General features: G+C 34.6%; 1 protein-coding gene across 1 annotated transcript in view; it reads right to left on the reverse strand.

Moving 5' to 3' along the window:
- Positions 1 to 24,791, reverse strand: part of bonsai (28S ribosomal protein S15, mitochondrial) — a 29,510-nt gene extending 4,719 nt beyond the window's left edge. The window contains exons 1-4 of the mRNA XM_089108040.1: positions 24,660 to 24,791; positions 16,264 to 16,429; positions 13,544 to 13,680; positions 10,607 to 10,823 (exon numbers count right to left, since the gene is read on the reverse strand). Of these exons, the coding sequence (XP_088964166.1) occupies positions 10,607 to 10,823; positions 13,544 to 13,680; positions 16,264 to 16,429; positions 24,660 to 24,708 (569 nt within the window). The 5' untranslated portion in view covers positions 24,709 to 24,791. The remainder of the gene's footprint in view (positions 1 to 10,606; positions 10,824 to 13,543; positions 13,681 to 16,263; positions 16,430 to 24,659) is intronic.
- Between the last annotated feature and the right edge of the window lie 463 nt (positions 24,792 to 25,254).

A 25,254-nucleotide genomic window follows, 5' to 3' on the forward strand; every position in this document is an offset into this window, starting at 1 on the left:
CTTCACGGTAATATTCATAATTAAATCTTCACGATAATATTACTTTGGTTTGACCCTAACTCTCTTGCCATAAATAATACTAAATCTAGTTTTTTCTCTTGTATCTCCGATTTATCCTCAACTATCTGAAATCCATGTGTCAAAAGTACCCATTTGTAGATCAACGGATGGCCATGTCCGTTTCTTAGGCTTCTTAAAGAAAATTGATGTTTTTAAGCAGCATTTTGATTAAAATGAAGGTATGCGGAGGCCTTGGCATTTTGAGGAAGCTTAAACACGTTTTTCATTGGCTAACTCTGAGAATCCGCTTTCACATTATTGTTTAGTAGTATCCTTCTATTTGCCCAGTTATATAGTTGTCTATTTTTCCATCTTTTTTTAAACCTCTTCCTACTACTTATATTAAAGCCACAAATCTAATCCAGGAGACAAATCATTCAGCATCTAAACTGTTAACGGATACTGAAAAGATTTGTATTCTTTTCTGTGCATTCTTCCCTTCCCTAAAAGCTCCACGGTGGTCTTTCCAGGCCCCTTGGGTTTACTTCATCTTTCATATCTGAGCTGTTGAACTATCAGCTCCGCAACTCTCAGAATATTCAAATTACACATACTTCCACACTAACATCTGATCTCGGTCCCTTAGTTGAAAGTCGTATTATATGGAATGCACTTCTTGATTGGGACACGAGAATACCATTCGTTTCACACATTCAAAAGACTTGTAAAAATGCTTTAGTTTCTGATTGTTTTTTAACCATTGGTTGCCAATCTAGTTTTTGCTGAGTGACCAGAATAAATTATTGTAAACTGCTGAAATCTTTCTCTCTCTCTGCTTTACTCCCTTTCCTCTCTCTCTGCTTTACTCCCTCTCCTCTCTCTCTGCTTCACCCCTCTCCTCTCTCTCTTCCTCTTTTTTTATTGTGTTTTTATATACTTTTTGTGAGTTAGTGTTTGAATAGTATTTGTAGTTTTCCCCCTCTTTTACATGCCGTAGAGCCTTTTTGAGATCATTGCATTATATATATTTTACGATTTTTGTTTCCTTGTTGAAAATGCATCTTACTGAACTTTGGAGTAAATGTCTTATGGATAAAACTCCCCTATTTCCGCATTCGTTTCATGCTGCTTGTCACTTTTGACTTATGAATTTTTGAGAAACAAACTTTTTGTGTAAAATCTTCTTTGTGTTTTTACGCGAGATAGCAACTATACAAAGGTTTGTAGGGGCTGCCATTTGCAACGTTGGAGCTGCTCATTGCATATTTAGGAATGTAGCAACTGGGAAGTTTAAAATTTACGTATTTAACCGTTCCACAAAGGCAACTAAGCATCAGTAAGCAATGGCTTGTACAGCCGTCACTGTTTTTTTTTTTTACTCCCGGTGTTTCCAACACAAATAGGAGATCCTGTATATATGTTACTAAATCAAGTACCAACTTTATCGTTACGACAGACATTTAAAAAACAGTAAAGTTTTTTTTTTTTTTATACTTATTTTTCTCTAAACAAAATTCGTTACCGTCATAGCATCATTTGCGACAAGGCCTGGGCTTACTGTAATTTTGTTTTGGTAAAAAAGTTATTTTCAGGACTTGGCGCACGACGACCTGAAATAATAACAATTATCATGACAAAAACAATAACAATAATAACAATTAACATGTATTTTGATTTAAGTAGAATATTATGTCCATGTCTGTTAAAGTCACATATTCAGTTTATCATGTTCTGCATAACACCACACACACACACACACATCCTTAAAAATCAATTAAAATAAAATGAAAATGCAGAAAAACGAGTGTGATTTTTTTTTTTTTTTAAATTAAGAACGGTGGGAAAATAACAAAACTCTTTTTTCACTAATCATAATATAATCCGAATATTTCGGCTTTACTTCCGGTAACCTTTGTTAAGGGAAAACAAGAAATCCCAGCAGATCTAGGTATCAAGCAAGCACAAACTTTGGCTCAACATCCCCTGCAAAAAGACTATCCAAACAAAATAAAAGGCACACAAGGGGGAGGCTACTCTCAAAGAGTGAAAAGAACAGAATTGTTTTCATAAAAGCACGTAAAGAATGAGTTTGCACAATTCGCCACCTTAGAAATTTGTTAGCAAGCTTCAAAATACTTCTGCTAAGAGCTGGTGAAAGATTGCCAAAGAGGCTTTCCCGTCGTCTAAGGAAACTTCAATTCTTTCTCTTAAAGTCAACGATGGGGCTATCGTGCAAGATCCAGAGGCAAAGTTTTTCCTAAGGCGTTTGCCTAATTTTCAAATTTAGAGGATAACGGTAAAGAAGTTCCCGATTTCCTTGATCAAACCGATACTATCCTTGATTGTGTAAACTATTCCACTCTCAAAGTCCTTCAGATTCTGCAGAGTCTTGATGTGACCAAATCCACGGGTCCTGACCTAAGGTTTTCTTGAAGTCCTGTAGTGCCGAACTAGCTAGATTTTTGTCATCGCTTTTCCAGCGGGTGTTTCGCTCTGTAAACATTTCCGCACACATGTAAATCCGCCCATGTCATATGTATATCTAAACCAAATGGTGATCAGACGAACTTAGGCTCATATAGGCCTATTCACTTCCTCTCCAGTATTAAGAAAGTTAACGATAGCACTTTCAATTATAAACTGTATCAGTATCTGGAGTCAAATGACCTTTTAGGCGATCACTCATATGGATTTCGCCGAAACCGTTCAAAGATCGATTGCCAAATGGCCCAGCACCAGGAGTAGATTGACCTTCTAGCAAGAGGATACGACATCAGGTTATTGTCATTTGACATTGCCAAAGCTTCTGATAGAGTATGACATCGTGGCCTACTAAAGGAACTTTACACGTATAGTGTCCACGGACGTCTGTTAAAAGTGATCAAGAGCTTTCTTTCTGATCATTCACTACAAGTTGTTCTTGACAGGTTTACTTCCCGCCAATATTAAATAAAGGCAGGCGTAGCCCCGGATAGTATCTTGGGACCTATACTTTTCATTCTGTACATAAATGACATGGGAGACAACCTTGCAAGCCCTCTGCACCACTTTGCCGGCAACACCACAACACAAGTAGCCATCCCAAAACATAAAATTTCAGCCCAAGCCTCCCTACCCCTACAGACTGATCTTTTGGAAGTCGAAAAGTGGCCCGATGCATGGAATGCCAATTTCAATGCATCAAAACAAAGGAGTTGCTGATCTCCCGATTGAACGTGCCATGCACACACCCCAACTTCATCATCACAAATGAAGCTATTAAGAGGAACGGCGAGGTTTTTCTCCTCATAATTCACTTCTCCATAGACCTCTCCTATAAAACCCACTTCGATCTGGCAAGAACCTCCTGTAAAAGAATGCCATGGAAGATCCTTCGCTGCAAAACTTTTACCACACAGTTCGGTCCTCCCACTCTACAAGTCTTGCATCAGAACAATCGCTGAGTATGGATGCCCGTTGTATGCTGGTGCTCCAAAAAATTTGTTGACACTACTTAAAAATATCAAGAACAGGGCTAACAGGGCAGGTCCTGTCGTTCCCCATGACTCTTTCCAATCTGTTAGTGAATGATCTGATGTAGCGTCAATGGTTGTTTTCTATAAGTATATAAAGTCACCCCTTCTCTTGAGCTTTCTCGTCTTGTCCCCCCACCCCTACAAACAAAACGATAAACACGAAGGCACACAGCTCGGTCCAAATACCTTAAGGTTGATAAAAGTTCTAAAAGTTCCTCTATAAACTCCATTAAATGAAAATTCAACAATCATCCAAAACCTCATAATGAAGCGATGTAAAAGATTAGCGACAAATCAGATATTTAATTGCACCTGGCGCCGCAAATTTAAGGGAAAAAACCTTAAAAACTAACCTAAAATAAGCAAAACTATAAAGAAAAGAAAAAAAAAACATACGTCCAGATCACAATACACAGGACAAACAGGATGTGCGTCAAATAATGGAATCCAGTAAAATTTCTATTAAATCTTTTATGCAAGTCTTTTTATTTTAGGTTGGTTAGGTTTTTTTAAAAAGGCTTTTAGAAGTGAAGTAAAAACATTCGAGCTTTTATTATTATTAGTTGATTTTTTTTTTCATTGTCTTATTGATAAAGTATACCCGTTCTTCTATACTTTCATTTGGTTTTTATTGCATTAATTAAAAAAAAACTTTCCAAAAATAAGTTTTTCAAAGAAAAGTAAAGGCCATTTTAAACTTAAGCTCAGGAGATACAAATATCTGTTAGAATTCAAACTCAAAACGATCAGAAATTACTATTAAAGAATAAATGAAACCCAAAATGCACAGAAATTAAATAAACAATCATAGCAAAAAAACATACAACAAGTAATAATATAAATGAATAAATAGATCTTAAAGCGAGTAATGCTTAGATTGAATATGACAATAAAGCTTAAAACAAAAAAAAAATGTTTTGCCATTGAAGTATTAATGAAACTTTAAACGAACAGAAATCAAATAAACAATCAATGCGAACAAACATACAATATATATATTAATGTAAATGGATAAATAAATCTTAAAACGAGTGAAACTTAAATTGAATATGCCAATCAAGTTTGAATCGAATAAAAATAACTACAAACAAGAGTTTGGGTATCGTATCACTGCAGAAGCCTAAAACCTACTGCGTCATTGGCGCTTTACTGAAAACAATTCTTTGAAATATTTTCACTTTTATAACTTTAAGAAATCAAAAATTAATTAAGATTTTAGGGAATAAAATTCAGCATATGTATATTAAATTGACAATGCACATTTTTTTTTTCAGTAAACTCATTTGAATTTTATTTTCAGTAAAGTACAAATTATATTCTGGCTTTTAGAAAGCATAGGGGTTTTGAACCCTACTCACAATAATTTATGCTCGTTTTGAGTTTGACTCTAATATTTATTTTAAATTTTGTTCGTTTTGGGTGTCATTTATTTATTGATACTGATTTGGGGTAGTTGTATGCTTGGTAGATTATATGATAGTCCGGACGCCAGGTGTTGAAAATGATAACCATACCACGACGGAATGGGGCTGCTACGAGAATTGGCCTACCCTCCACCCCCTAAATTGACCATGCGGATTCAAAAATATCAATGGCACTTGCTTGCAAGTGGTGGAACACTCCGAAACTTGACATTTTATTATATTTTGGTGTTTCATGCAAGAAAATAAATGTTCCACAAAGTTTGAGGTGCAGTTTTCCGCTCAAACAGAAATGCCTAGAAGCCATAGAATGTTTTCATAACAAACTAACACGATTAGTTACAAAAAATGGCAGAGTTAAAGAAAATGGCAAAACTATATGAGTCTTGAACAGTCTTGGAAAATACAAACAAGATCAAATTGGATATTAGATATTAATTAGATATTATAGATTGGATATAGATATATTAGATATTAATTGTTGAAAGATCCATCAGTTCAAGATTTTTTTTCACTGTAATTTTTATTTTCATTTTCAATGTTGTAAGAACTGGAAAATAATAAATTTGTAATATACGAGTAATTCGTTTTCAGTGAAGCACCAATGATGCAGAAGGCTTTAGGTTTTTACAGTTAAAGAAGGGGGCAGTATCCAAATTTTGCTTGTAGTGAAACTATATTTGTCTTGACCAATCTTGAAAAGAACTAATAAATTAAACTGAATATTTGATGTATAATGATATTAATCGCTGAAAGCTCATCAGTTCAAAGTTTTACTGTAATTTTAATATTTATCGTCAATATTAAGTACAAAAGAAAATTATATTTGTAATATAATTCGTTTTCAGTAAAGCGCCAATGACGCAGTAGGTTTTAGGCTTCTGTAGTGATACGATACCCAAACTCTTGTTTGTAGTTACTTTTAATCGATTCAAACTTGATTTGCATATTCAATTTAAGTTTCACTCGTTTTTAAATTTATTTATTCATTTACATTAATATCTAGTGTAAGGTTGCTTGCATTGATTGTTTATTTAAATTCTGTTCGTTTTAAGTTTCATTTATACTTCAATGGCAAAACATTTTTTTTCGTGTTAAGCTTGATTTTCATATTCAATCAAAGCAGTACACGATTTAAGATCTATTTATTCATTTATGTTATGACTTGTTGTATGTTTTTGCTATGATTGTTTATATAATTTTTGCTCGTTTTGGGTTTCATTTATTCTTTAATAGTAATTTCTGGTCGTTGTGAATATTAATTCTAAAATGTATTTGTATATCCTGAGCTTAATTTTAAAATGTCCTTTACTTTTCTTTGAAAAACTTATTTTTCGGAAAGTTTTTTTTTAAATTAATTTTTGTTCGTTTTTGATTGCAAAAAGTTTCAAGTTTTTTTGGCATGGGGGTGCTTACTTTCCGATTATTCTTGACTTTAAAAAACGGATCTAGAACTTTCAACTTTTAAATTGAATGAGGCTTTTTTCAAAGTCTACACGATTACCTCTTTGATAAAAACCTTACATATGAACAATAGACAGCTTGCATAACTTGTGGACAGCGATTGACAACAATGAATGGATTGAAAAAATAGCTCCAATAAGGGTGTTTAGACCATTTCACTTACTGGCACAAAGGAATCACGACTGTTTGGAATTGACCTTAATAGGAATTTGTGTGCCAAAGCAATTTTGCATCTATCACAGAGTATGTATTTTAACCTTATAATTGGATAATTATAATGGATTTCCTATGTTCTTCCCATACAAAACCCCTTCCCATAAGTTATAAACCCCCCTTAATAAGTTATGCCCCAGGACATAACTTACAACGCCTAACCCTGGGCCCTGGTGGCCTGTGTCGACACCGGAGTTTTTTGTTATCAGAACTTTGAACAAAATGAACAATATTTTGTTCATTGAACTTTGAACAATATTTTAACAAAATGTCTATCTCAAAATTTTTATCTGATGCATCTAGGGCGTGGACGAGGGAGAGGGGCTAGTTGCCATTCAATCTCTTTTGACTCTTAAAAAGTGAACAAGAACTTTCAATTTTCAATCAAATGAGCCCTCTCTGAAGTTTATACGAACATCCTTTCCATAAGAAATAATATGGAGGATTCGGAGAATCCTTAAATTACAACCCTTGCCCTGAGGGCTTTGGTGGAGTTGTAATCCTCAAAGACCTAATTTCCAGAACTTAAAACTACGTTTAATAAAATGACTGTCTTAAAATTTTGATTGGATGTGTTTGGGGAAAAGGTGGGCTTGAGAGGGGGGGGGGGGGTAGTTGCCCTCAAATCACTTTCGACTATTACAAAGGGCACTAGTCCTAGGAATTTCCAATCGAATGACCCTTTTTTGAAGTTTCTACGACACCGCCTTCTATAAAACCTGAAACCCTTGCCCTGAGCGTTGTAGGGGATTGTCCTCCTCAAAAACATATTTTCTTTCTGAAAATCAACTACGCTGAACAAAATGGCTATCTCAAAATTTTGATTGGATGTGTTTGGGGGAATGCTGGGCGTGGGGGGGGGGCTAGTTACCCTAAAATCACTTTCGAATATTAAAAAGGCCACTAGCCCTTTGAATTTCCAATTGAATGTGCCTGCTTTGAAGTTTCTACGACAACGCCTTCTATAAGAACCTTATATACCCCCAGGGCATAACTTAAAACTCTTGCCCTGAGGGTTGTGGGGGAGTGTCCTCCACAAAAATATATTTTCTATCTGGAAATCAGCTACACTGAACAAAATGGCTATCTCAAAAGTTTCATTGGATGTCTTTGGGGAAATGATGGGCATGGGGGGGGCTAGTTGCCCTCCAATCACTTTCAACTATTAAAAAGGGCACTAGCCCTTTAATTTCCAATCGAATGAGCCTGTTTCGAAGTTTCTATGACAAAGCCTTCTAAAAAAACCTTATATGCCCCCTGGGCATAACTTAAAACCCTTGCCCTGAGGGTTGTGGGAAAGTGTTCTCCTCAAAAATATTTTCAATCTGGAAATCAACTACGCTGAACAAAAATGCCTATCTCAAAATTTTGATTTGATGTGTTTGGGGGAATGATAGGCGTGGGGGGCTAGTTGCCCTCCAATTACTTTTGACTATTAAAAAGGGCACTATCCCTTTTAATTTCCAATCGAATGAGCCTTTTTGAAGTTTCTATGACAACGCCTTCTATAAAACCTTATATGTCCCCAGGGCATAACTTAAAAACCCTTGCCCTGAGGGTTGTGGGGGATTGTCCTCCTCAAAAACATGTTTTCTATCTGAAAATCAACTATGCTGAACAAAATCCCTATCTCAAAATTTTTATTGGATGTGTTTGGGGAAATGATGGGCGTGGGCGTGGAGGGGGGCTAGTCACCCTCCCATCACTTTCGACTATTAAAAAGGGCACTATCCCTTTGAATTTCCAATCGAATGAACCGTTTTTGAAGTTTCTACGACAACGCCTTCTATAAAAACCTTATATGCCCCCTGGGCATATCTTAAAACCCTTGCCCTGAAGGTTCTGGGGGAGTGTCCTCCTCAAAAAAATATTTTCTATCTGGAAATCAACTATGCTGAACAATTTGGCTATCTCAAAATTTTAATTGGATGTGTTTGGGGAAATGATGGGCGTGGGGGGGGGGGGGGGGAAAGTTGCACTCCAAACACTTTCGACTATTAAAAATGGCACTAGCCCTTTAATTTCCAATTGAATGAGCCTGTTTTGAAGTTTCTACGACAACTCCTTCTATAAAAACCTTATAGGCCCCTAGGATATAACTTAAAAACCTTGCCCTGAGGGTTGTGGGGGGGTGCTCCTCAAAAATATATTTTCTATCTGGAAATCAACTACGCTGAACAAAATGGCTATCTGACCATTTTTATTGGATGTGTTTGGGGAAATGATGGGCGTGGGGGAGGGGGGAGGGGGCTAGTTACACACCAATCACTATCGACTATTAAAAAGGGCACTAGCCCTTTAATTTCCAATCGAATGAGCATGTTTTGAAGTTTCTACGACAACGCCTTCTATAAAAACCTTATATGCCCCCAGGGCCTAACTTAAAACCCTTGCCCTGAGGGTTTTGGGGGAGTGTCCTCTTCAAAAACATATTTTCTATCTGGAAAGCAACTACACTGAACCAAATGGATATCTCCAAATTTTGATTGGATGTGTTTGGGAGAATGATGGGCGTGGGGGGCGCTAGTTGCCCTCCAATCATTTTCGACCATTAAAAAGGGCACTAGAGCTCTTGATTTCCAATCGAATGAGCCCTCTTTGAAGTTTCTATGACGACCCTTCCATATGAAGTGCCTCTCGGAAAAAAAAAATAATAATAAAACATTGGAGCCGTATGGCCTTTACTATAGGCAACGCTACAGCGTTGCCTCTGATATAGAAAGGCAATGTGGTCTAAGAAATTATTTACTTTTACAGACCACATTATTTATACTTACTTGTCTTTGGAGAACTATTCTTTAAGATAGCAAGCCAATTAAAAAGAAAATATATTAATTACGGGTAGAATTTCTTAAAAAGCCAATAAAATTAGGTGTCTATTAAGAAAATTTTTACCCCTTATTAATATATTTTCGTTTACACTGTAAATGGAAAGGCAGTATGGTGCAAGAAATTAATTACAGATAGCAAGTCATTCACCTAAACAATACATGGTATTCTAAAGATTCTAACGGTATTCTATCGGTATTCTAACGATTCTATATCTCGCATTTTAGTCTCTGTTCGATAACGGCTGCTATGGTAGCCTGTTTTTGAAATAAATGTTCCCTCAAATTACAAAAAAAACTTCAAAAAACACATAAACTATTCGTCTATGTTAATTTCTTTACGTTTTTATGAGTCAGACAAACATTTCGGGGTGGGGGGGGGGGGAGTTGAACCCCCCACCCCTGGATACGGCCTTGGTCGCAATGCTACTGAAGAAATTTACAAAAAATTCAGAAAGACAAGAAAGGAGCAAAAAGACAATGAATTTATCAATTTACCGACTTCTGTTCTTTTTATGAAGAAAAAAAGCTTAATGTATCAGGGTGGTGCACCAGATTACGAACTAATTAAATAACGACTTTTAAAGTCAAGATTTTACTTTTAAAGTCAAACGATCCTTAAATGTACTATTTCTCTTTCCCTCATTTATGAGAATGTCCAAATAATTAGTAATAAGTTTAGTTGATTAGATAAACTTAAGTAATTATTCAAAACAGTTAGTTAGATAAATGAGCCCCACGAATTGTATTGAACTTCACATCAGTAGCGTCAATTCACGAAAAAACGGTAGGTTCAAAATTTATAATTTCTAGATTTTAAGAAGGTGGGCAATTTTGTTGTTTCTTTAGTTTTTTTTTATTGAAAATACAAAAAAAAAAAAAATCATTTTTCAATAAAAATACCAAAATAGAGTATTTTCAAAATCGAGGAGGGGGCAAAAAATATGGAATAAAGGCTGAAAACCAATTAACGCCATCGCCCCACATCATAGACACATAAGATGCCCAAGAGAATACTACGGAAAGGCGATCATCCAAAACATTGGAGTATTAATTTTCAACGAAATCAATTTTTTTTTATTATTATTAAAAAAATTATTATTATTATTATTATTATTATTTTTTATTATGTTTTCTTTTTAGGGAGAAGATGAAACAAACTTACACTGGACTGGGACGGTATACCAAATTGAGCTTTTCAAGGAGCCATTCAAAGCGTTTGTAGTCACTCTTTCTTAAATGACTTAACAGACCATTTCTCCTATTGACCATTTCTTGAAGCTGCACCTTCCACTCTTTTCTAACTGCTTTTGATTTCGACTTGTATTCATCCACCAATACTAGACGTTGATAATAGCGAATACTGGCTGTTAATGCAGCAACTGTATAAAGAAAAGAAACCTTTATAAAATCAAAATATTCTCTTAAAAACCTGTTAAAAAGCATAATGATTATTATAGTAATTATCATGACTAAATAATGTATCATATAACAATAATTTACAACAATAATAATATAACATATAATTGCATGCTATATAATATTTTTAATAAAATGTATTACACTAAATGTTTAATTGGAATTGGATCATAATATACAAAGGATAGCAGGTGAAATCCGTTGCGTAATTTTATATTTGAACATTTTATTGGATATTCTGCCTTTAATGAACCTCGCTTGAACTTAAATTCTGTTTAAGGTTTAGATACAAGAACAAAATTACTGACAAAGTCAATTCAGTGACTTAGTATCTAGTCGTTCAGCACTTATGGTAAACGCATCTCCGTCATTACGTAGGGGTATTAGGGGGGTAGGGGTTACGGCCCCCTTTGGGTACGGCCTTGGAGTCAAAATCTTGTTGCCAGTTTCGTATACAAATATTGAAGGGAAAGCAGTGAAATATTTTAGTGTTATCTGACGTAAAATATGCGACGTCAAAACGCGTATTTCAGAGCAATTTTTTACGCCTAACCTTTGACTAGGCCTTTTCTGATGAATTAGCTTTGTTTATAGATAATCATTTTTCATTATGCTACACGTTGATTGGTCAGTGCTCACGCAATGGCGAACCCTATTTTTGTTTGTCCCGTGCTGAATTTTTTACAGCGACAATTGGCCAAAGAAAAAAATACAGTCATAAAAATAACTACAAATGTTTTGGCGAAAGAGGTGATCAAACAGGTGATTGATGTTTGTAAAAGTGCGTTACATGTTGATGTACTTGATAAAGAGGAATGCACCCAACTGCAACATTTGTAAGTGATCTTCTTTTAGCTACTAAGTAGATTCGTGGAGCGTTTAGAGCAACTGCCAGTACTTGCAATTATTGATCCCTCGCATGTCCCGGCTATTCATAATGACACAGATACGATAGCAGCATTGCGTTATAATTTTTGCGTCCTTTCTTGTGGACATATATATATGGATATATATATTGCGTCCTTTCTATATGGAACTTTCTTGTGGAAAAATGAAACTTCTAGTAGTGCCCCGAGTCCGGTTGTCTGGCATTCGGCTCCACACTGTCGAACTAATGCTGTTCCGGTGGTGTTAGTGAACTTACCTAATAGTTTGAACATGCAAAACCCAGCTAATCAGTGAGCATTTGTTCAAAAATTGGCTTTTACAGACAAAGTTAAGCACATTGTGGCTCGTAAAGACAAGCTGGTAGTTCATATGGTACCAGAAGAGTGTGCTATAGCGGCGACTGCTATTTTACCTAGTACGCAAAATTCCCGTGCAAAAGTAGTGAAATCCGAGTTTGCTTGGATTATTAAACTGGATACTCGGTATGACGTTTCGCAGATTCCAGTCGTTGTTGAAAAAGTGATCAGTGCAATCCGATTTGATAATTCTAGAGTCGTCCAACTCAAGTCAAAATCAAAGGACGATTTGGATCGGGCTATCAAATTCGGTGTTAAAATAGATTAATGCTTATTCTTTGTTATTATACCTACGGAGAAACCAAAACAGCATCATAATTGCCGGGATTTGGGCATTTTGCCCACGACTGTACTTTCGCAGCTAAGTTTCACACGTGAGCCGGTAATCACAATTGCACTGAGAAAACCTGTCCGGAAGAGAGTATTAAATGTGCCAACTGTGAGGGTAGTCATCGTAGCCACAGGATGCTGTGTGCCGAACTTAAAAAGCACCTACCTGTTCATGATTCTGCAGGAACAAAAGTTCGGACAGCATGTTGACACAATGGCGTCTGTATTTTATCAGAATATTAACGGTGCCCGTGAAAAGTTAGATGCTCTCGAACCCTTGTTCGGTGCCTTCGACATCGTGTGCATTATCGAATACCGTCTTGGTGAGAATAATGTGTCTATGATAGAGCTATCCTTAGATGACATATTTTTCTGAAAACCTGCTAACGTTACCGTTAGGTCGTCCCTTAGGAGGCCTAGTAATTGCTGTACATAAAAAGTATGATCATAGTCATATTGAGTCAAGTGATTTTTGTATTTCTGTTGATTTGGGTTGTATTGCTCTAGTTTGTGTGCATATGCCAACTAATTACCGAAATGAAGCTTCTATGAGAAAGAATGTCAGTAGAAACTGACGATTATTCTAGGAATAAATATCATTTTGTTTAAAACAGCCAATCTAGTCAATTAGTGTGACTTGCATTATATTAAGTATCCTTCTTTTATACGTTGGCTGGAATTGTGATATTAACTTATTGTTGCCTTTTGGTTACAACTGTGACAAATTAAAAACAAATTCTTAAAAAACAAGTCGTTTCAATAAAGCGGAAATAACACTCTGACCTTACAGTGTCGGGGGCAGGGCATGTAGCAGTAGGAGGGTAGACCATTTCTCCTCGTTTTAGGTTCTAAAATTTAGAAAATTGGAAAGATGCGTAGAACTACACCTACGGGTCTCGAAACTGAAACTTAAAAGTAGAGGAATGAGTAGGATAGCGGAAAAGTGATCCAGGGGGGGGAGGTGAATTCATGAAAAACGCTTTGTAAAGACACTATTTATAAATTTCTCCGAGAGCGAAGGGGTCCTTTGGACTATCATTAGAAGTGCAAATTCCTGCTCTGTCTGTGCAGGCTTCTCTGTAAACATGGTTCATTTAAAAAGTACTCACTTGAGGCTTCAGAAGATCCAAAATCACATGGATGTCTCCTTACGTCATTGATCATATCATTTTTATATATTTTGAATTTCTGCCAGTTGTTTTGATATTCAGCAGAAAGAAGTTGTTTGACAGCCGGGGAGGCATTCCTGAAATAAGCCAAAGATATAAAAGTATAGACACCTCTTGCTGTCCATCATCTCGTGCAGTTTCGAAACAAAGTTTCGGCTATTAAAATCTTGATCGAACTTGAGTTTAACTACTGTATCAGATATACTTATAAAACATCTCCATACGCGTAAGATAAATCAGAGAATATAAAGACACTTTTGGCAATTATGCGGTCTAGAAAATCCCATGCACCTTGGCTGACCTGAGGGGATGGGGCGACAGGAGGCACAAATCCCCAGAACACAAACCTCAAAGAGATCAGGCCTAATATAACATTTTTTATGCGTACAATTATTTACAATTTTTTATATTTCTGTTCAGCTAATCTAAAATTAGACACTTTTGCTCATTTCATGACCTTTTATGACTTTACTTTCCCACAGAACAAAATATGGAATAAGATGTTAAATGTGCATAATATATAGAGGCCTATTATAGAGCTCCTTGAAGAGTCCATGAGCAACACACAAAACCCCCAATTACCTACGGTAAGGCCAACTGCACTAATATGTACATAATTCTGTAATTATGCAATTACAAGGCTATACAGTGGTTATGGAAAATAAATTGAAAATTAAAAGGAATCTGGGTTCATCTTTTTAATCCCAATGAGTTTTACTATTTACAGTATCTTAGTGCTCTTTTATAGTAAAAAATAAATTTTTGTAAAAATTTAGTAAAAATAAACTTTGTCCACAGGGACCGGTCTTTCCTCTCGATAGCCTTACCTATCAATAAAAATAGATAAAAAAAAGAAATAATATCATTACAACTTAAAAAAAAATCAAAATTCTTAAATTGCCTATTGCAGACAGCAGGTGATAATAATATATGTTTATATCATTTATGCACTGAATAAGTTTTTATTGAGTTCATTTTGTTTTATTCCTTTTTAAAAACTGTTGTTACCATCAGCCCAAAAGGAATCATCTTGTATTTTCTTCAACTTTCCTTTTAAAAAATCGGCAATTAAAGAGCTCAATGGATATATTATCCTTCGTATGTTTGAGGACTTGTAGATAAAATTCTACTATTTATGAAATATTGCACTAGATAAAATATTTAACAGATTTTTAGAAAACTGTGGGACACTAAAATAACTTAAGATCTTAGTACAACTTAGGGAAATTCATGGTAGTATTGTAGCAATTTTTCTGTCACAATGCTGCGAAGAATTTTGAACTTCTCAGAGTACTTTCATTAGTTTTGCTTATTGGCCTTTAATATTTTAGGACAAGTGATTATTAAAATCATATATTATGAATAAAAGATTAAACAAGAAAATTATCGGAATTCTGGGGGACAGGATCCGTACCAGCCCCCAAATGACGGATATATGTGTGTTGTATAAACAGTGGCCAACTAATCCATGCCTTGACGGCATGGGGAAATCAAAATCGCCGACATTTCCCGTGGTTACACTTTCATCGCTCCTTCGATGCCACAGTGTCCTGATAGCGCTCAAGAGAAAAACAAGAAAAATAAACATACCAGAATTTCAAGCTATTTTTTTAAATTCCTCTTTTTTTTAGTCCGTTACCTCTACAGTTAGAATAAACATATAATGTATTTATCGCCAAAAATAAATTCCTGAATAAGTTTGAATTTAGATTATTTCTCTAGAGAGTTTTTTTTTTTTCAAAATATGTTTTTCCTTTTCACTTACTAAGGGGACTGGAAGGGGGTGGCATTCAAGAAAGGAATTTTAAACGTCCTATTAAAGATTTTCGGTCAAGCATTTCAATGGTAAACGACACAAAAGACTCATTTTTGGTACCAAATGGCACATCAATTGAACAAAATTTTTCAATTTATTAAATAATTAATAATTTATTTTGAATTACTATCATGCTAATTTTATTTTTGAATTTATTTCTATGTTATTAAGTAATTGATAAATTATTTTTTTATTACTATTATTATTGTTGGTTAATGATTTTTTATTTTTAACTGATTTTTATTTTATTAATTAATTAGTAATATAAAAATTACTTCATTTATTAACTGCACCCCCTACTTAATTAAAAAAAAAAAATCAAAAATTACAAAATGATCATAACCGTTAGATTCTTTATTTGAAATTTTGTGCCCCTAAAATTTCTGAGCGCAGGGTAAGTGCCCACTCTATCCGCTAAAAAACCACCACTGACCCCTGATTAGTTAGGGTAAGTTCACAGTGCTTAATCGAATTGGAAACAGGTAAATTACAATTTTACAATTACTATACCGGACGAAGTTTAATTTTAACTCAAAGTTGTAGGACCTAACTAAAGTAAAAAGCTTTTAAATCTACAGTAGTTAACATATACAAGAGGGGATATTTGCCAGTCCTTTCAACAGTGTATAAAAAGATCGAAAATCGTTTTCAATTGTTTCAAGACACCACTGAAACATCTATTTAAAAAAAGTACATATTTCAATATCCTGCAGTATTTTCACTTTATCAAAGAGGAAAAAATATAACAAGAATTAGATAGCTTATTTAAGTTTAGCCTGCTATTCTGTCTATCCAGAAATTTTCTTTACTGAATACTTTTGATCTTTGTAAATTTTAAGCTTACTTGTAGACATCAGTATCAGCTAAAACTTGATAGCTACGTCTTAACCTTGAAGGCTCCGGGTCAGTGTAGGGCGGCCAATCTCCACTTTTTTTGGGATCATGTGTTCGAACTCTCAATGGCTGAACCCACCTAATTTCAATATCAGACTTGAATCGCCTTGGAAGAACTGAAAAAAGCATACACACATATACTTTTGCAAGATTAGTGACTCATTAGTCATTTAATAATAACACAAAAAACTGATCACAGAATGGCAAGCATATTTGAAAATTTGTTAACCAGGAGTGTTAGAATCCTTCAAATGTTATAGCATAAAAAAAGCTCTTAGTTAATATCAAAGAGTATGGATAACTTATAAGAGTGGAAACTGGCGCAAAAAAAACATCAATGTCATCTGGCTTTTGGTGACGCTTGGCATTTTTCAAACAGTGTAATCGTTTTTCTATCAGGAACTGAGATCAAACTCTTATTGCTACACTAATTTTTACTAACTGCACAAATTAAATTAATTATTTTTATTATTACACTGAAAAAATGCCTAGTGCCGCCAAACGCTAAATGCAACTGACAGGTTTATTTTTGCCGACACTACCGCCATACTCTTTCGTTAATATAAAGATAGCGTTGATGTTGCAGGCGAAAAAACTTTTTGTTTATATGAAGTTGGTATTCAAAACACCAAAAGAATAATCACAAGAAAATGCTCTAGAAGCCGGAAGGAGTCTATTGTGGATTCCAAAATTCACAATAGACATAAAAAAAAATAAAAATAGAAAATAGACATAAAGTTTCTTCTTTTTCAGAAAAAGAAGAAACTTATCATATGTGCATACAGTCCAGAGCTGCGTGGAGGAGGCAATTATTTTTTCTCATGGGAAAGAGGTTTGACACTTCAATAATAAAAAAAAACTGTTAGGGCTAAGAATTCTACTTTTTATCCATTGTTGGGCATTTAGACAATAATATCTTAAACATCATCAGCTGTAAACAGATCTAATAGACAGTTAATATACATACTCACTCTCAGGAATACACTAAGCATTTCTTGAATGGCTGAAAAAACTACAATCTTTAATGAGTCAACAATAATAAATATGGAATGTCACTGAATGATCAATGGACTAAAGTGCTCAATTTCTCAGTAAAATACACTAGAACTGAATTATGGTGTTGCAATGCCAACCAATTTTTGAATAAAGGAATTCAAAGAAGGGAAATATTTATATGTGTTTTATCTAGAAGATATAGGGTGACTTCACTGGTAACTAGTCATTATACCTTGTTTACCAGTGTCATTTAGTGTGTCCAATGTGTATTACCATATGTCCTTGTGTATGGAGTCAAGCAATAAAGATTTATTTTTGTAATAAATAAAAAGTCAGCAAAAGCTTATAAACGCAGAAAAAACCCAAACACAGATTAACGCACATATACACTCATACACAGATTAAGAATGACTTCTTAGGGGCGTAGATAGATGCGCGTATGTGGCACTCACAAGATTAAAAGTTTTTGGTAATTTTTACTAGATAAAAATAGAGATATTATCCCATTTCCAAAATCATAAGCACATTAGCATTAACTTTTTTTTTTACCGATTTATTACATATATGTGGGTTAATTTTTGATAAAAATCTATGTGGCTAACTTATGAGATTAGCCAGGTGTTGCGCAAGATTGTATTTCAGGAATCGAGATTAAACTTAGATAAAATCCAACCAAGAATAGGTCGACTTGACTTATTGCTCTTGCTGGTGGTCCAGCACAGAGAAAGATGCTACTCGTCACCTCTAGTGCAGACGGTCCTGAGCTAGCACGATTGCTTTGTCTGGGATCCTACCGACCAATGGTTGTCCCCAAGTGACCCAAGGCTGTCCTTCCATCTAGAACGAGGCCTTCCACGCGGGTGCTTCCAGCCGTGCGTAAAGGGATCGAAACTAAAGACAATACTGGCTGACATTTCTGCAGAAATGCGGGCAAGGTGGCAGAACCACCAAAGAGTTCGTGAGGCAGGCTGATGTGAGTTGGGTGTTTGGTTGGATAGTGACAATAGTCTGGCGTTGAAGACGAAGTCATACCACTTAACACCTTCGACTTGTCTGAGAAACTTGGTTTGAGCCACGTCTATAGCGTTTAGGACCGAAACGACAGCAAACAAGGGCACATATAAGGGGGGGGGGGGGGAGCAGGGGGTCACCAACCCCCTGGCTGAATGACACTGCCTTATATTTTTTGCTTTGAGATTTCCATTGTACAGCATTGGAAGTGCCAATTAGACCAGTACCCCCCCCCATAAAATTCAGCTTATGGGTGCCCATGGCAGCAGGCCAGGTCTCAGCAGTGTAGAGAAGAGCTTGGTTTGCACTAGTTAACACACTAGTTTGCTTCTCCTTCAAAAATATAACACAATACATTAATTCAGTTAGATTAGTAGCAAGAACAAAAGAGAAGCAAAATGAACCTTCACCCACATATATTTTTGGTACTTGATCTATACTTTATTTCTATTTTCACTTTTACTATATATATATAATATAATATATAATATAATATATATATATATATATATATATATATATATATATATATATATATATATATATATATATATATATATATATATATATATATATATATATATATATATATATATATATATATATATATATATATATATATATATATATATATATATATATATATATATATATGTGTGTGTGTGTGTGTGTGTGTGTGTGTGTGTGTGTGTGTGTGTGTGTGTGTGTGTGTGTGTGTGTGTGTGTGTGTGTGTGTGTATATATATATAAATAATATGAGAAGCAAAAATGAACCAAAATGAACAACTTCACCCACATATATTTTGAACAAAGAGAAAGCAAAATGAACCTTCACCCACATATATTTTTGGTACTTGATCTATACTTTATTTCTATTTTCACTTTTTACTATATATATATAATATAATATATAATATAATATATGTGTGTGTGTGTGTGTGTGTGTGTGTGTGTGTGTGTGTGTGTGTGTGTGTGTGTGTGTGTGTGTGTGTGTGTGTGTGTGTGTGTGTGTGTGTGTGTGTGTGTGTGTGTGTGTGTGTGTGTGTGTGTGTGTGTGTGTGTGTGTGCGTGTGTGTGAACGTGTCTGTATGTGTGTGTGTGTGTGTGTGTGTGTGTGTGTGTGTGTGTGTGCGTGTGTGTGTGCGTGTGTGTGAACGTGTGTGTATGTGTGTGTGTGTGTGTGTGTGTGTGTGTGTGTGTGTGTGTGTGTGTGTGTGTGTATATATACATACATATATATATATATATATACAGTATATATACAAATAAATATGTATATATGTATGTAGAGTAGAATATTTTTATTTATAACACGTACATAAATAAATGTCACAAAACAGCGCACATGCCTGGTGGCATACTTTAGCGCTGAAAATATTGCTGACGAAAATACATAGCCATTTTCTAACTAAATTTTACAACAACAAAAAAGAAAACCCTAATGAACAAAATGCTTAGCATGTCATAAGATATTTCTTCACCAGTCTTAGAAAATGTCGCTTGTTGCTGCATTCTCGAACTGATGCAGGAATTGAGTTCCAGATTTTTGGCCCAGTTTGAAAGATGCTGAATCCCGCTCTAAATATTGGGAAAATTTCGCACGAAAAGTCTGAACGATGTGTAGTAGGATAATTATGAAATTGAGAATTAGTTGAGAAAATGCTGGAGAAATTTACAGGTAAATTACTATATTGATAATCGTGACAAATACTAGAGATAGAAATTAAATGAAGTTGGTCCAAAGAGAAAATTCCTGAAGTCCCATATAGCTGTCTAACTGAAGTTCTGCAATCAACATTAAAAATAATCCTCATTACTTTATTCTGAAGTATTTGGAGAGATTTGAAAACAGACAGAAAGGTAGATGCCCAAACCAAAATACAGTAGAGAAAATATGGGTGGACAAAAGAATAATAAATAGATTTTAGAATATATTTAGGAAAGAAGTGACGAAGACGAGCTAGCATGCCAATATTTCGGGAAATTTTTAACAACAGTGTTTTTACATATTTATGAAACGACAAATTTTCATCTAAAATAATCCCTAAATATTTGAACTGATCTACCTGTTTTAATTCAAGACCATTCAAGAAAAGAGAGAAGGTATCTGACACTACTGATCCAGTTCATGAAAATAACATGTATTGGCATATTTTTTTCATTAAGAGCTAGTAAATTCCTTGAATAACAATCAGATACAGTTAGTAACATACTTTCGAGGTTCTGGAAAAGAACTGATAGGTCCCAGTGAGAAGCAAAAATTACTACATCATCAGCAAACATTATAATTTTACAAAGAAGCAAAACTTCTGGCAAATCATTTATAAAAAGAATAAATAGAATAGGCCCAAGAACAGAGCCCTGAGGCACTCCATAACTAATTGGAAAAGTTTTGGAACAGAGATCACGAGATTTATCAACACAATCTAGTCATCTCCCAGAAAGGTAAGATGAAAAAAATTTAACAGCTTGTGTTGAAAACCCATAAGACTTTAGTTTAAAAAGAAGCAATGAATGATTTACGGTGTCAAACGCCTTTGCGCTTCACTTCAACTGACAACAATAGTGGCTGAGATAACAGTAATGACCAAATCTTTACAATGACTAAGTCATAATAATAATTAGAATTGCAATGCCTGAATGCCAATAATAATAACAACCATAATAATCGCACAAAAAACACTTTTCTTCACTATATATCCTAAGTCCTGATCATGTGCCGTGAGAACTATTTCACGATTGGCTCAAGTCCTGTGGAGGGGGCTGCTACCTTGTAATCATGTTTACCAACTCACTTCATTATGCTAACTCTCTACCCAATAAATTGTTTTAAATATTTTGATGATTTAAACATTGACACTGCTCTTATAACTTAAACTTCCTGAGAAACTTTGTATTTAGTATCTTTTTTATTACCAAATATCTTAACGAAGTTCAAAACCGAATAGTGTTGTTGTTTGGCTGAGGCCAAAACACAGTTTCTCCTTTTGCTGATTAAAAATTTAGACTCTTGGAAACGGGATTTGAACTTAATTAGGGGAAGTTTAATTTATGTTGGAATTATCTTTAGAAAGAAAGAATTTTATTTTTTGTATTTTAAATACATCACATACTACTCACGGTACACAACTAGCTCCTCCCCCCCCCCTTCATGCCTTTGGGTGTATTGGATGGATAAACCCATCCAATAAAAATTTCAGGTGACCACATTTTGTTAAAAATAGTTCCATCATCAGATATTAAAATTCCAGGGTTGACACAACCCCTGAGGGCCTAGGGATGGGCATTGTAAGTTATACTCTGGGGATATATATGGTTCTTATAGAAGTGATACTCATATAAACTTCAGAGAGGGCTCATTTGATTGAAAATAGAAAGTTCTAGTTCACTTTTAAAGAGTCAAAAGAGACCGAAGCTTAATCTAGTCCTCCCATGCCCTTTTCCCTCAAACCCATCTGATAAAAATTTTGAGATAGCAATTTTGTTAAAAATAGTTCAAGCATCATATAATAAAAACCCCAAGGTTGACACAAACCCATTTTTTCACTTTGATATTGTTACTTTGATACCAGTTTTGTTACTTTGATGAATATTTGTTTTTTTTTTTTTAGTTTGATTTTGAAATAAGGAATTTTTAAAAACTTGAAATTTTTTGCAATCAAAACAAACAAAAATTAATTAAAAAAAAACTTTCCAAAAAATAAGTTTTTCGAAGAAGCGTAAAGGTCATTTTAAACTTAAGCTCAGCAGATACAAATACCTTTTAAAATTCAAACTCAAAAGGACCAGAAATTACTATTACAGAATAAATGAAACCCAAAACGAACAGAAATTAAATAAACAATCATAGCAAAAACATACAAAAAGTAATAATATAAATGAATAAATAGATCTTAAAGATCTTAAATAGATCTTAAAGCAAGTAATGCTTAGATTGAATATCAATATCAAGCTTAAAACAAAAAAAAAATTTTCCTATTGAAGTATAAATGAAACTATAAACAAACAGAAATTGAATAAACAATCAATGTAAACAAACATACAATAGATATTAATGTAAATTAATAGATAAATCTTAAAATAAGTGAAACTTAAATTGAATATGCAAATCAATCTTGAAACAAACATAAATCACCACAAACAAGAGTTTGGGTATGACCTTCTTCTCTCACTGTAAAAGTCTAAGACCTACTGCGTCATTGGCACTTTACTGAAAACTATGTGCATCTTGAACAGTCTTGGAAAGTATAAACAACATCAAATTGAATATTCAATTATAATGATATTAACTGTTGAAAGATCCATCAGTTCAAGAATTTATTTCACTGTAATTATATTTTTATTTTCAATACTGTAAGAACTGGAAAAGAAAATATTTATAATATAATCCATTTTCAGTTAAGCACCAATGATGCAGAAGGCTTTTAGTTTTTATTTACAGTTAGGAAAGGAGGCAGTATCCAAACACTTGTTTGTAGGGAAACTATATTCATCTTTAACAACTTATAAATTAAGCTGAATATTTGATGTATAATGATATTAATTGCTGAAAGCTCATCAGTTCAAAATGTTACTATGATTTTAATGTTTATTTTCAATGTTAAGTACAAAAGACAATATTTGTCATAAAATTGAAAATGGCCTTTACTTTTCTTTGAAAAACTTATTTTTTGGAGAGTTTTTTTAATTAATTATTAGTAAAGATGGTGGGAGCAGTGAAGATGTCAAAGTAGAATAGCTGAGGCTCAGGGTGTTTTTTCACAGTTAGAAAAAAGTTTGGAAGAATATGAAGATAAGTCTGCGAACCAGGATTAGACTATTGGAAGTTACACTGATGACAGTGGTCAAACATGGCTTTGAAGCATGGGTGCTCCGAAAAATGGAGGAAGATTTGCTGGATGTTTTCCAGAGAAATTGCGTAAGGATTGTTCTGGGTACATGGCTGACTGACCATATTTCAAACAATAGGCTGTACAAAAATGTGGTTCAATACTGCTCTCTAGGGCTATAACTGGAAAGAAAGGTTGAGGTGGCTAGGGCACGTTGTGCAGATGAAGGATGACATATTGCCAAAGATTGTTGTTTTTGGCCAACTGTCTAGGGCTAAAACAGAAAGCAGGTTGTCCTTGTCTGGGGTGGGAGGGCTGTCACTAAAGAAAGATTTAAAGGAAATAGGAACTTCATGGGGGTGTAAAAGGAGGCACTGGAATGGATTGGGATGGAGGAGGAGTGTGCATAGTGGTGTTGGCCTCAGGCGCCTTGGTGAGTTGTTAGTAGTAGTAGTAATATATGAGGTTTGAATTGTTATAAATAAGTATTTTTGGAATATATTACTCTTGAACAACTTATAACAACTTATTTATAAATTAGTGATATGTTTTTAACTACTTTTCAACAACTTAACTAGTGCTGATAACTTCTTTGTGTGGTTACAAAATAGAAATACATTTGGGGCCTCTTTAAGGGCTCAAGATGCAATTAGCCGCAGAAGAAATTACTGAATTACAAAAGAGCGTAAAAAAGGCATCAAATGACATTTTTCATCTTAGCCAGCCTCATGAGCCTGAGTGCCACCTAGAAATTTGCCAAACCAGGTTCCCTTACTCTTTACTGTAGCCACTCATGTTTTTTTCTTTATGCTCTGTTGTGTTCCCTTCTGAGGAAGCAAGGCACTAAACTAGAGCCATATGGGTCAATATATGCCAAATCATATTATTGAGTTAGGACTAAAGTGAATACACCATTTGATGCCTTTTTTATGCTGATTACGAATATAATAAGCATTTCTATCGGAAATGAATTTCCTCCCCCCCCCCTATATATGCCAATTCAGGGTTAGGTTAGGTATAGCCTGTCTCGGGGGAGGGGCTAGGGATTCATTTCAGATAGAAATGCTTATTATATTCCTAATCAGCATAAAAAAAGGCATCAAATGGTGTATTCACTTTATTTGAAACTCAATAATATGATTTGGTATGTAGGCTATTGACCGCCATATGTAGTTTTAAGCTTTCAAGAATAATGAGAGCCAAAGTTGAAAATTGGAAGTTGTATAAGAATTTAGTCTAGCCTATAACCAGGGGTGAATCTCCAGCATTTTTATTAGGGGGCAAGAGAGGTCCATATCCGGATATTCAAAGGGCATGAGATGTATAATAATTTTTTCTTCACATTATTGGGGGGGCAACTAGCCTACCCCCCCCCCCCTTGCCACTCCCAAACGACGCCCCTGCCTTTAACTTATCAGATCCAATGTTTTTTATTGCAAAACCTTAGTTGAGTATTAGTGAAGTCATGCTGCCAAAAAGACATAGAATTTATACCAAATAAATTACTCACTTGAGATGTTTTTACTTGAACTACAAAATTTACTTCTTATGGAATTCATTGCAAATTGGTCATGCTGATAGATCTTTGAAAATTTTGCACTATTTATAATATTTAAAAAAAGACAAGAAGAGCTCGGGAAAAATTCACTGAGAATGTCGTTGAGGATGGCTTAAATAAACACTTTTATTAATGATCCAAGACTTCCTCAATTGCTCTATGAGAAACCTCTGAATAGATATCGATAGATTTCAGGCCAAGGTGCAATACCATAGACATTTTGGGCCCAATCTATTTTAAATTTGAATATAATAAGCATTTTTATCGGAAATGGAGCTACAACCCCCAATATATGCCAATTCAGGGTTAGGTTAGGTATAGCCTATATAGGGGGGGGGGGCTGAAATTCATTTCCGATAGAAATGCTTATTATATTTGTAATCAGCATAAAAAAAGGCATCAAATTGTGTATTCACTTTAGTCCTAACTCAATAATATGATTTTGTATATATTGACCAAAATGTGTTTCTAAAATAAAATCATAGCTTATAGGAAGAAAAAATTGCCACTTTTTAGCTGGTTCATGAATGGTAGGTAGGATGATGGC

Source organism: Artemia sp. Qi Xiang Cuo, chromosome 2 (assembly GCF_049724085.1).
Source record: "Artemia sp. Qi Xiang Cuo chromosome 2, ASM4972408v1, whole genome shotgun sequence".
NCBI lineage: Eukaryota > Metazoa > Arthropoda > Branchiopoda > Anostraca > Artemiidae > Artemia > Artemia sp. Qi Xiang Cuo.